The 13,142-nt window shown below is 39.1% G+C and overlaps 2 protein-coding genes across 3 annotated transcripts in view; both read right to left on the bottom strand.

Annotated features, from left to right (window-relative positions):
• LOC114688538 (zinc finger protein 665-like) overlaps positions 1-13,142 on the bottom strand; it is a 107,085-nt gene that overhangs the window by 50,833 nt on the left and 43,110 nt on the right.
• Positions 460-12,825, bottom strand: LOC114688540 (zinc finger protein 54-like). Of its 2 annotated transcripts, none has more exons than XM_037202706.1 (3): positions 12,684-12,825; positions 3,114-3,240; positions 460-2,659 (listed from the first exon to the last, which is right to left on the bottom strand). In XM_037202706.1, the coding sequence occupies exons 2-3, from the start codon at positions 3,145-3,147 to the stop codon at positions 1,233-1,235; spliced, it is 1,461 nt and encodes a 486-aa protein (XP_037058601.1). In that variant the 5' UTR covers positions 3,148-3,240; positions 12,684-12,825; the 3' UTR covers positions 460-1,232. The 2 variants fall into 2 exon arrangements, with proteins under 2 accessions (XP_037058601.1, XP_037058597.1); XM_037202702.1 differs by lacking the exon at positions 12,684-12,825 and adding an exon at positions 6,885-7,366.

The following is a 13,142-nucleotide window of genomic DNA, read 5'->3' on the forward strand; positions in this document are numbered from 1 at the left end:
GGCTGATCTCTGTGAGTTCGAGGCCAGCCTGGGCTACCAAGTGAGTTCCAGGAAAGGCACAAAACTACACAGAGAAACCCTGTCTCGAAAAACAAACAAACAAAAAAACAAAACAAACAAACAAACAAAAAAACAAAAAATTATCAATTTATACTACTCTCAGCCTTGGTGAAAGAAGCATCCTCTTGTAGTTAGTTGGTAATGGGTAGTACAGTGCTGACAATAGCAACCATGTAAGATTGGATAATTGCCATTTCATCATGGCCGAGGCAGAGTCCCAAGAGTCCTTTCCTTCTTAAAGGTCTACTGGCAGTTAATGGGAGCAGTACCATTTTTTATTTAGAGTTTGGAGTAAACTCTTCAACATACTATTCTCAGTACTTCAAAACAAATTCACACATACTTTCAGGGATTTCTTTTTTCTTTTCCTTCTCTCTCTCTCTCTGTCTCTCTCCCCCACCCAAGGTTTTGGTTGGTTTTAGAAGATTTTGGGGAATTCTTTGTGTAGCGCTGGCTATTCTGAAATTTGGTCTGTAGATAAGGCTGGTCTTGAACTCACAGAGTTTCACTGGCATCTACCTCCAAAGTACACGGATTGAAGGCATGCATCACCACACCTGGCATTATTATGAATTTTTGGATGTTGAACAAGATAAATATTTTTATTATAGCATTTCCCAGGGGTTGAAGGACCAGGGTTTATTTCCCAACACACATGTAGGTGCACAACTGTTTGTAGCTATAGCAACAGGGGATGTGATGCCCTCTTCTGACATCTAAAAGCAACAGGCATACATGTAATGTACAGTAATACAAGCAGGTTAAACAACCATAAACATAAAAAGAAACAAAACAAAACAAAAAAATGAAATGAAAGAAAAAAAAGACACTATTTAATTTGCAAAATTTTATTCAACATGAACTTTGTGATACTTTCTAAGATTTAAATATTCCTTAAAGAGGTTCACAAGTTTATCTTTATGTATCTTTCTACGTTATTTATTTATTTATTTATTTTTGGTTTTTTGAGACAGGGCTTCTTGGTGTAGCTCTGGCTACTTGAAACTTGCTTGCTCCGTAGACTAGGCTGGCCTCAAACTCAGAACTCAAGAGATCTTTCTGTCTCTGTTTCCTGTGTGGTGGGATTAAAGTTGTATGCTACCACTCCTGGCTATGTATATTTCTATTATGTATACTATTTTGATTTGTAAACATAGAATACTGTATAAATGCTATGTCACATAATTTAAAACAGTATTTTTCTCTTCAGTATGAATTTTCTGATGTTTTCTAAGAGTTGAGCACTTAGTAAAAGATTTGTCACATTTCTTACATCTGTAAGGTTTCTCTCCAGTATGAACTTCCTGATGTTTTCTAAGATTTGAATCCCGAGTAAAGAATTTGTCACATTCCTTACATTTGTAAGGTTTCTCCCCAGTATGAATTTTCTGATGTCTTCTAAGGGTTGAGTACTGGGTAAAGGATTTGTCACATTCCTTACATTTGTAAGGTTTCTCCCCACTGTGAATTTTCCGATGTCTTCTAAGTGTTGAGTCCTGGGTAAAGGATTTGTCACACACCTCACATTTGTGAGGCTTCTCACCAGTATGGATTCTGTAATGTCTTCTAAAGTGTGAAAGCTGATGAAAGACCTTGCCACATTCTGAACAACTGCAGTGTTCCTCAGCAGTATGGGTTTTCTGATGTCTCCTGAAATTGCAATAGTGGGCAAAGGACTTGTCACAGTCCTTACATTTGTAAGGCTTCTCCCCAGTGTGCCTTTTCTGATGGCTATGAAATGCTGACAGCTGTGGAAAACACTTCCCACAATCTTTGCATTTGTAAGGTTTCTCGCCAGTATGAAGTCTTTGATGTGTTTTCAGACTTGAACGCTGGGTAAAGGATCTGTCACAGACCTCACATTTGTAAGGCTTCTCACCAGTGTGGATTCTCTGATGTGTTTTAAGATGTGATAATTCATGGAATGACTTACTACATTTTTTACACTCATACACTATATCTAGAGAATGAATTTTCTGATGCCTTCTAAACGATGAATAGTGAGTAAAGGATCTGCCACACTCACTGCATGTGTACCGCTTCTCTCCAGTATGGAGTCTTGGACATGTTTCGAGATTTGCACACTGGTTAAAGGATTTGTTGCAAATGTTGCGGTTGTGGGGCTTCTCTCCAGTAGAAATTCTCTGGGGTACACTGAGGCTTAAGGCAGTACTGAAGCATTTCCGGAATTTCCCACACTGGTGTAGTGTCTCTCCAGTGAAGACTGTTTTTTGCAACATACTGTATACAGAGGTAAAATAGTCATGATATTCTACCTGCCTGTGCTCTTTCTTTGCAGTGTAGAGTCTCTGATCATGAGTAATGTTGGAACACAAATTTAAAGATTTCTCACAGTCTTTAGATTTGCAAGGTTCATCTCCAGTGTGCATGCTTTCATGTCTGTCTGGGTTTGATGAGTCAATAGAGGCATCCCTGTGGTTACTGCATCTGTAGTTATTAGAGTGCTCTGTAGTTTCACTTGTTCTATAAAGTGCATATTTGGAGAGGCCATGAAGCACTTTGCCAAGCTCATAACACTGACAAGACTCCTTTTCAGTCTTCACATGTTGATGGACAGGATCACATATGCAATAGTTCTCTGAAAATGAGTGCAATTCAGATTAATAGGGTTTGTCCCAAGACTAAACATTTGACAAATGACTGTCTCCCTCAGTTCTCTCTTAGGTCAACCAGCAACGACTAGAACACAGCTTTCGGTAGTCAACAATTTTCATTCACGATACTTGTATGAAATCTCAGAGAAACAGAACGAAATCCCTCAAGGTTGATCAAACAATTAATTGTGGAATCAGTAATTAGTTTTTATTCAGCAAGAAGGGTACAGTTCAGAAGACCCAATTCCTTTTAAGATTAAAGACTTACTTAAAAAATATCAAAGGTTTTGTTTTTCAGATACCATAAAGTTTTTTTCTACTACCAAGCTTTCCCTAGTCTTCTGTTGTTTCAAAGACAGCTAATCAGAGCTTTTACAATCTATAGAGTCAGAACAAACAATAGATGGGTTAGGAATTCTACAAGCAAAATGTTCTCACCCACAGAGGCCAGGTTGCTGTAATTCTCCAACATCACATCAATATACAAAGCCCTCTGAGCAGAGTCCAGGCATTCCCACTCCTCCTGGGAGAAGTCCACAGTCACATCCCTGAATGTCAACAGACCCTGCAATTAAAAAAAAAAAAAAAAAACAACAGTTTAATTGGGTGTGGTGGTGCACGCTTTTAATCCCAGCATTCATGAAGCAGAGGCAGGCAGGTCTCTGTGAGTTGGAGGTCAGCCTGGTCTACAAAGTGGATGGCAGGACAGCTAGGGCTGTTACACAGAGAAACCCTGTCCCCAAAAGAAACAAACAAAAAAGTACAGATGACCAAGTGGTACCAGACAGAGTGCTTTTCTAGATATAAGTAGATTTAAAGAAATTAGTGATGTAGATGAGTGAAAACAATTATTCAAAAGGATGATCTTTAACATAGTCACATTCTATAATGGATTTTCTAACTCTGTGAAAACAGGATGAAACAATCGTCTTACAAGCAGTATACAAGAAACGAAATATATTTAAGGTCTGGACATGGTTATCTATCTGTCATGGATGCTGTGTTTATATCACACAGGATCACAGCAGACATGTCTCAGGAGGAAAATTCATGATGACAAAATGTGTTTTAAACGTTGTACCTGTAGCTTATGCTAAAACACTGACACATATCAATCCTGTGTGTACTTGGGCCTTACATGACTATTCTAACAGGCTCAGTTGGGATGTTTAAACTCTAGGTCCAATGCCACACCATTAAATAGCAAATGGGTAGGTATGGAAGGCAGACATCACGGCTGACACCATGGGTAGAGGTTTTGGGTTTTTTCCCTCAGTAACAAGGAGCATAACAACACTGCATGCTGCCGACATTAATATATGAGATAGATAGTTCATGTAATTAATTTTATGAGACTATTTGGGCCACCACCAAGCAGATAGAAAAATCTGCATCAGCCACATTTGATATAATCTAAAATTTACTAAAAAATAGGTATAAGGCAAATTAGACAAATAACAATCTCAGAAGTTTTCAATAATATTTCACTCCCCAAGAGTTGTAAAAATTTATGGAAGTTCAAAAACATACCAAATAATGTTTAAGTTGCCAGTAAGCATGTATATGTAAGTGTAGTAGCTGTGGATCCATTCAGAAGTGACACAGATTTCCTGTGAGTAATGAATATATTAAATTGTGTGAGAATTATAGACCCCTTTCAGTGCTTTGCAAATATGAAAGAGCACAGAAGGATGCTCAGGAGAAAATCTGAGCTACTGTGTCTGAATTTGTAGTCCTCAGTGTGTTCCTTTTTACTATTTATGCTGTACTGCCTAACAGATTTTAGGTTAGTGGTGTTTATGACTCTTCCTTTATTTGTCTGGAAATGGAAAGTGATGATATATTCTGTCTGAGCCCCAAGTCAGGGATAGAAATGCAAACCTGCAGGTCAGAGCCCATTCCCCAAATCTCTACTTTTAAACACTGCAGTTGCAGGATAGAGGAGTAGAGCCATGACTCTCACAGGAACTGACTAGAGCAAGGCAATCATGGAGGACTGTTCTTTCTGCATGAAATGTGATGGTTTATGGACATCTATAAGACAATGCCCCCAAGATATTCATGATGCATTCAACATAATGCTACATAAAGTTTCCCAGCCAGAAAGGGCTGCACAGTGGGATCTTGTTTGGGACAGTGAGATGGGGTTGGGCAATGGATGACACAGTGATATCTCCAGTTTGGGAAGTTACCACTGAGCATCCTAACCAAGTGGGTGATGTGAGCAGCAATTCTTCTGAGACAAACAGATATTAGGTGTCAACAAACACATGGACGAATCAACAATGTTTTGATAGTAAACACCAAAGAGAAATACAAGTAGGCTACAATCTGATGTTATGTTCTAGAACACCAATTTCATGGCATGATCAAGGCACATGTGCCAGCCATGTTCCACACTTTCTAATGTGCTTAGCGAAGTGTTATTTAGTATTAAGAACCAAGATTTTTTGCCTCCTTTGCTAACTATTAAGTGGGCATAGCTTTCTGTTTTTCTTTCTGGATTCTCTAGCCAATTCTGTTATCCTCCCGTCTATCTATCCACCTGTCTCTCTAAATTCCACACATTTCTAAATTTGTAGCAAGCAGTCCTTGCCTTTTAATATACATTTTTATAAGCATGATTGAAGGACATTGCACAGATTCCATAAATGGAGCCTACATACTTCATGAGGCCTCACTCAACAAGATATAAGGATATAGACCATTCTCTGTAGCAATTGGGCTTCAGTTTTACTTTTCCCTTGAGTCAGTATTTGGATATCCTGGAACTAGCTCTGTAGAAGAGGCTAGCCTTGGATTCATAGAGATCTGCCTGCTTTTGCCCACAAAGTGCTGGGATTAAAGGTGGAAAGCATGGCCACCAGGCCCCAACATTTGTTTTTTTTTTGTTTGTTTGTTTTTGTTCATGTGTCACAGAGGAAATATTTTCCAAATTACAGGTCATAAGTGAATATGGGATGTGTACCCTCAATACAAAGCAAAATGGGAGGGAAGGGGCTGATATCTAGCATTTACTGAGATTTACACAAATTAAATACCAAGGAAATAAAACTGCTATTCACCAATGGGTAAATGATCTGAATAGAACCTTGTGAAGAGAGATATACAAATGGCCAATAAATGTTGCAAAGAGTGTTCAGGATCCATAAAATGTTTGGAAAAACAAACTAAATCTACTTTGAAATACTGCCTCACCCCAGGCAGAGTATGGCTGTCATCAACCAATCTGACAATATGTGTTAGAGATTATGTGGAGAGAAAAGAACCATCATGAACTGTTGCTGTGTGTGGGAGAGTGTAAATTAATACAGCCATTGTAGGAACCAGTTTGGAGATTATTGAAAAAATTGAAGATAGAACTATTGTAGGACTCAGCAATGTCGCTCCTAGGAACATAACCAGAGAACTCCATACCCCACTGTAGAAATATTTACACCCCATGCTTACAGCTGCCATATTCAACATAGCAAAGTACTGGAATGAATCTAATTGTCTATCATCAGATGAATGGATAATAAAAAGTGGTATACATATAAAATAGAATATTATCCAGCTGAAGAGAAATGTGTAATAAAATTCTGCAGGAAAATAGATGACTCAAAATATATAATATTAAGTGCAGTCATACAGTATCAGAGAGAAGAAATCATATTTTCCTTCATATGAATCACTTTGCTATTAATATATATGGGAAACAACATACATGTGGGCATAGCAGAATCTGGAAAAAAGAGAACAAGAAAGGTTAACAATGATCAGGGCTTGAGCAAGTAGGACTGAATTCAGGTAATGAACACCAGTTATGAAAAAGGATATAAAGGGTATTGCTCTTCTTCTAATACTGTCATAGGCTTTTTGGTTTTGTTGGTGGATGACTACATCAAAATATATTTTATTGTTAAAACATAAAATCAAATGTGAGACTCCAGAGCTGAGTTCAAGGCCAGCCTAGTCTACAAGGTGAGTTATAGGACAGCCAGAGATACATTGAAAAACTCTGTTTTCAAAACAAAACAAAACAAACACTACAAAGGTCATTGAGTTGTATAATCTTTTCATCTGGTTAATTTCAGTATGGGAAATTTTTGTTGTTTCTTTGCAACGCTTTTTATAATAAAGTTAAAAAATTATCAGAAACAAAAAATAGAGTCTTTCAATGTCTCAAAATATAACATTTCTAGAACAATAGTGGACATGACCACTGACCTGAGACATGTTTACTGGAGAATCAGACATTGCTTTCTGTTTCTCTTCTTTGAGTTTCTCTTCCAGGAATAATGAATGATGGCTTGCTGCCCTTTCATACAAGGAGTCAAAAAGGAAAAGCAAAAATTAATACTGAAAACTATGAAAGAACAATGAAAAGACCCAAACAACAGATTACAACCAGGTGTCCAGTCCATGATCCCAAATCCAGGAAATCATGGACTGACACTGGAAGCTTGGGGAGAAAACCGTTAAACATATTGTTGCCTCCAGAAAAATAGACTCTTTAATTGATGGAGACATACGTGCATTTCAAGATAGTCCTGAGTTAACACAACTGATTTCACTAAAGCAGCACTGCAGATAATTAGAAACAGAAGAGACACAGGAGAGTCAGAGGAATCATCCTTGAGAACATGGGAAATAACACTTTTTTTCTTTGTTTGTTTTGTTTTTTGGAGACAGGGTTTCTCTGTGAAACAGTCCTGGCTGTCCTGGAACTCACTCTGTAGACCAAGGTGGCCTCAAACTCACAGAAATCCGCCTGCCTCTGCCTTCCAAATGCTGGGATCAAAGGCATGCACCACCACTGCCAGGCTAGGAAATTATAAATTTCATGTTAAAAAAAGATAAATACAGGGGAACTGGAAAGTAATCCATAGGCAAGACAGCAAATCACAAATTCTCAAAAAGAAGGAAGAAAAATACTACCATTAATCCAACCAGCAACATCAAAAACCAAAATGTAGGGAATGAAAACACTATCAACAAAATATTTAGCCATCAGTAGCACATGTCTTTAATCCCAGAATTTGGAAGGCAGAGGCGGGCAGATCTCTGAGTTCAAGACCAGCCTGATCTACAGAGTTATTCCAGGACAGCCACGACTACACAGAGAAACCCTGTCTAGAAAACCAAAAATAAACAAAAATATCTAGCCACTCTGGAGTCCATAGAGAGAATCCTCAATTAATAAACAAATCCTCATCTTAAGTAAGCCTAACACATGACCCTCAAAGGGTCTGTACCAGAAACACCTGAATTTTTTTTTTTTTTTTTTTTTTTTTTTTTTTTTTTTTTTTTTTTTTTTTTTTTACAATAACTGTATTTCAGTTAAGTCATGAACACTGTATTTACACATGAGGTATTCTGGTGGTTCAAAGCCTGAACCCAGTTTACAAGCCCACCACTCAGTGACTGATTGCACACTCCACTGTGCTTTTAGTGTGACCATCTAGCACCTTACTACTTCTGTTCACCAGACAATATGATGTTAATCTCACGCTTAAGTGTCTAAATAGGTACATATATATAATATATATAAATACACACACATACGTACAAATGAATACATTTGAAAGGAATCTCCTGTTCTCTATATAGAAAAGGCTGGCCTTCAAACACATCCAAATATGATACAGCCTCTCATGTTTACTAAGGTAACTATCATCTAAGAAGAAATGGCTCATTTTAGAAAAGTTTTTAAGTCTATTTCCCAAAGAACAAGGTGCAATAATCAACATTCTTATAGCTCATGTAAGAGCAATAAACACTGCAGGCAAAAAGGCAGGAAAGGTCTCTCTGTATGTAGCTGCAACAGCGTTGCCGATGATACTGATTTCAAAGTACATTCCATTATAGTCAATATTTCATTTCAGTAAGAAGAAATCTCAAATCATCATCCCCTTTCATGATTAAATGTATGATATATTCATACAGCAATTACTATCAATGTATTTGGGAGGTGAAGTTCAAAATGTTACTTTTTATACCAAATAGGAGACAGTTTCTCTTCGTTTGTGAACACTGAAAAGAACTGTCAGAAATGGAAATAAAAGGGAAGCAAGAGCTATTGGTGTTTCCAAATGTCATCTGCTCTGTGTGGTCATTCAGAGACCACCCTATCACTGTGATTACATATCCAGTAACAGAGATCTAGACAAGAACTCCAGCAATCCAAACCAGAGGTGTGCTAAACTTGAACAGTATTGTGCAAAATAGCCCGGTTCTCAGCTCCTGTTGCTCAGTGACTATTACAGATATTTAAAGAGCATTCGCCAATGAAACAAATGTAGATGTAACCAGCTGTCTTATTAAATAAGAAACACAGAACCAATGCAAAGAAGAAAGCCCAGAGATCAGAGCTAAGAGCCTTACCCTACAGCTAGCCTCTTCAGCCAAGAGACCTCTCCAAAAGAGAGTTACTTCCTGTTTGTTCGTCTTTATATTGACTTTCTGTTCTGCCTTCTCATTGGTTGTAAACCCAAACACATGACTGCCTCATCACTGCTTGCATGTACAGCCCTCCAGGTCTTCTATGGTATTGAGATTAGAGGCATGTGTCTCCAATGTTGGCTGTATCCTTGAACACACAGAGATCTACCTAGCTCTGCCTACCAAGTGCTGAAATTAAAGGTGTGCACCACCACCGCCACACTCTTGCTATGGCTCTAATAGCTCTGACCCCTGGGCAACTTTATTTATTAACATACAATTAAAATCACATTTCAGTACAAATAAAATACCACCATATTTCCTCTTTTCTATTTTAATAAATAGAAAAAAGAAAAAGCTTATAACTAACAAAAAAAACCTATATACAAAAGTACAATAACTATATATAGTATATATGAGTAATAAATACCTAAACAATGTCTAGTCCATTTGTATTTGACAAATTCAGAGAAAATAATTACATTATCTATCCTATTGGTAAGTCCAAAATGTACCTAATTCACTTTCTACCCTAACTAGTCTTCAACTATAACTAACTAATCTTCAACTATAACTAACTAATCTTCAACTCCCTCAGAGACCCAAGAAGGAAATAATATTACCTAATAAAAATAAAAACAGGAAGTTCATGCAAGCAACTTCCAAAAAATTGTGAGTTGACAGAAACAGCCAGCTGTCTGGACAGTCACCTGAGGTTTCTCCACAGTGTTGGGGCATCATCTTCAGCCTATAGGCTTAGCGTATCTGACAGACTCATTTGTGAAGTAGGATGTACACAAGGTCAACAGGTCAACCTCAAATTGGGTGAGAGCAGTCCATGTACCAGAAACACCTGAATTCCACTAGCGTCCTGTCATGATTCAGGATTTTAAATTCTGGAAATTGTTGATGGTTTTTTAATTCAGCTGTCCATTCTTCTTGGCTGTGTATATATGGCTTCATCTCAGCATCCCGTTCTTCTCCACAGCCCTTTATTAAATGCCAGTCTACTGTTGAGAGGCGTGAGATTAGTTACTCTTCAAGAATAACTGTTTCAGCTGCTGTTCCATTGTATAACAGAAGCCATTGGCCCACCACCTGTTCAGCTGCCTTCGAAGAAAAGGGCACTGTACCTTTGCCGGATTGCAAAAGCCACTTCAGGGATGGTTCCATATTGTCCTGGCCTCAGAAGATGCCTTTTGACAAAGTCATAACCACACTTGGTTTGGCAAGAATCAGTAGTCCTTTGTTTCGTGTTCTGTCTGTCCATTTTGTCCTGTTAATTCAAGGATACTTTGTTGTCCAGTGGCTAACTTTTGCCACAATGAAAGTTAACTCCATATGCAGTTTCTTCAATGCCCATATTTCCTCTGAAGTAGATTGGTACTGCCAGGAGCCGACATGTCTCAAAAAAGAAAAATTTTCTAAGTTATTAAAACATTTTAAATGCCATATTCTATAGATCTCTGAAGGGTTTGAAGATGACCTGTCTATCTAAAATATATCTGCTCAATTTTTAAAACATATCTAATATGACTACAAGTTCTATTGTAATTCTAACTACTAACTTTCATTTCTTTATATCCTAATAGTTGGTAATAATAACATTCAAGGATCAGAAAATTGCATTGTTAAATGAACGGTATAATTTCAATTAGAAGTATACATATAACATTTTCTAACAATATGAATTTCAAATTTGTATACAATATAAAACAATCCAATCCAATGTAAAGTATTTAAAACTAGTAATTGTCTTTTTCTTCTTTTCTTTTAAACAAATTTTTTAATTTGTTAATTGTATTTTGGTATATCCTCAGAGGACTCCACATTGAACTCCACAGGTATTTGCTCACCCTTGTTCATTGCTGCTCTATTCCCAATAGCTACAAAAGGGAAACAACCTAAATGTCCTTCCTGTGACAAATAGATAATGAAAATGTGATTGATATACATTATGGAATGTGATTCAGCTGTTAAAAAAAAATTGAAATCACTGGGCGGTGGTGGCGCAAGCCTTTAGTCCCAGCACTCAGGAGTCAGAGCCAGGCAGATCTGCTTGAGTTCGAGGCCAGCCTGGGATACAGAGTGAGTTCCAGGACAGGCACCAAAACTACACAGAGAAACCCTGTCTTGAAAACAAAACAAAACAAAAAATGGATATTAAAATCATTAGCTTTTCAGCTAAATGGATGGACTTAGAAAAGATCATATTGAGTGAGGTAACCCAGACTCAGAAAGACAGACACTGCATGTTCTCTCTCACAGGAAGCTCCCAGCTTCAAATCTTCAGATGTGAGTGCACAACCTGGAGTTACTGCAGTAACCAGAACTCCAGGCATCAGAAGCCTGCTTTGAAGCTAATGGTCACAGCTGTCCAAGAGACTCCCAAAACACTGTAGCCTATTGATGTCGCTCATGGTTGCCTCACAGAGGTAGAAGGTGAGTCTCTTTTTGAAGAAGCCATGCACTTCAGACACAGATCCCAAAGGACTAGAGATAGTTATGACCTTAAAGCCTCCTCCCTGGAGACTAGTTTTCATGGTACTAGAAGGTAACATTCAAGTTTCCAATGGAGGGAGCCAGTCAACAGTCCTACCCAGCTATGACACCCATGAACCACAACAATGATCTGCACTGCATGATAGCCCTAAGGGTGCAAGAGTGGCACACAGACCTTGGTGGTAATCAACAGCTTCTTATTGCATTAAGACCCTCTCAACAAGAGGGAAATCATGCCTGGTATTAGAAACCTAGGTAGTTTCCCTAGGGCTATTGAAGGCATGGATCTTGGAGGAGAAACTACAACCACTATTTTACCAAATCAGCATAATCCCTAACTGCATTCTGAATATTTTCCTTATTCACAGAGATAAATGTAGTTCTCACACCTCATCAAGAAAAATTCTTTTAGCAATACAGAGTCCCTGTTAATGGCCAATGTTTCAGCCTTCATCGCCAAGCAGTACTTCCGGCCCCAATGTACTTTTCCACTAGGTCACAGCACACACTACAAAGACTATAAAAGCCGACCCTCCACTTAGCCCTCTGATGTCTCATGACTTACAGTGGCAACCACTTTTCTGTGGTGTCTTCATTAAATTTGTGTGAGTGTTGTTTCCTGGAGTGCCTTTGTGTTTGTTATTCCTTGTCTCCCGACTGCAAAGATGCCCTTGCTCTGAAAAAAACCTTACTTCTTTTCATGACTAATACCTAAGACTTTTGCAGGGATGCCAAGTCCTCAGATACCCACCTATAACATGGGATTTAGCGTGGATGAATGTAGATTTCAAGAGCATTTTCCTTTCCAGCAAAGCAAAGAGAATCGTGTTTGCAAATATCGACAGATTAAATTGAAATATTCTACTAGGGTGTCCTTATACGATATTATGGCAGCCGGGCTGTGGTGGGGAGGCACAATTGGATGCATCTGAGTTCTAGGCCAGCCTGGTCTACAGAGTGAGTTCCAGGATGACAAGGGTAAGATATCCACAGCAGAACTTCGGATCCAGCTTTATTATGAACAACCAAGAAATGCTCCCCGGTCCCTCCCCTCCCGTGTCCCAGCCCCGCAGCTCCTCTGACCTGGGAGGTTCCAGGGCCGCCGGGCTGCGGTTCCCGCCACTGCGCTGCTGACTGGTGACTTTCCCAGGCCGCCCGGGCGGCGACTGCGGCTCCGGGGAGATTTCGCGTCCCCCGCGACCCCTCGCCGGGTCTGCACCACGTGGTTCCCTACAGTGCAGGCCCCGGAGCAACGACAGGGAATGGAAAGTTGACACTTCTGCCTTCAGCTCTTCAATTTAGCTGGTCTTATTCTAAAGGTTTCCCAGCTTCCGTTTACGTCACTCTTCTATTCCCTCCCACTCCCCTCCCTTCATCTACACTGATGTAAACACCAACAGCCACCCATCCTCTGTTTCCGGTTGTGTGTCGCCGCACAGTGAACCGTCCCTCCCACCCGGTCTCAGGCTGCCTTCCACACAGCTCCAGCTGTCAGGCTGCCCTACACCCGCTCTGCACAGCCTCCCCACATGCTCGCTGCCA

This window comes from Peromyscus leucopus, chromosome 1, assembly GCF_004664715.2.
Source record: "Peromyscus leucopus breed LL Stock chromosome 1, UCI_PerLeu_2.1, whole genome shotgun sequence".
Taxonomy (NCBI): Eukaryota; Metazoa; Chordata; class Mammalia; order Rodentia; family Cricetidae; genus Peromyscus; species Peromyscus leucopus.

Excerpts from the sequence above, each read along its gene's own strand:
- LOC114688540 (XM_037202702.1), bottom strand. The coding sequence starts at position 6,914 with ATGTCTGATTCTCCAGTAAACATGTCTCAG. Across the intron at positions 3,241-6,884 it reads CTCCAGTAAACATGTCTCAG|GGTCTGTTGACATTCAGGGA; the intron begins GTCAGTGGTCAT and ends TTTTAATTGCAG. Across the intron at positions 2,660-3,113 it reads CAGCAACCTGGCCTCTGTGG|AGAACTATTGCATATGTGAT; the intron begins GTGAGAACATTT and ends ACTCATTTTCAG.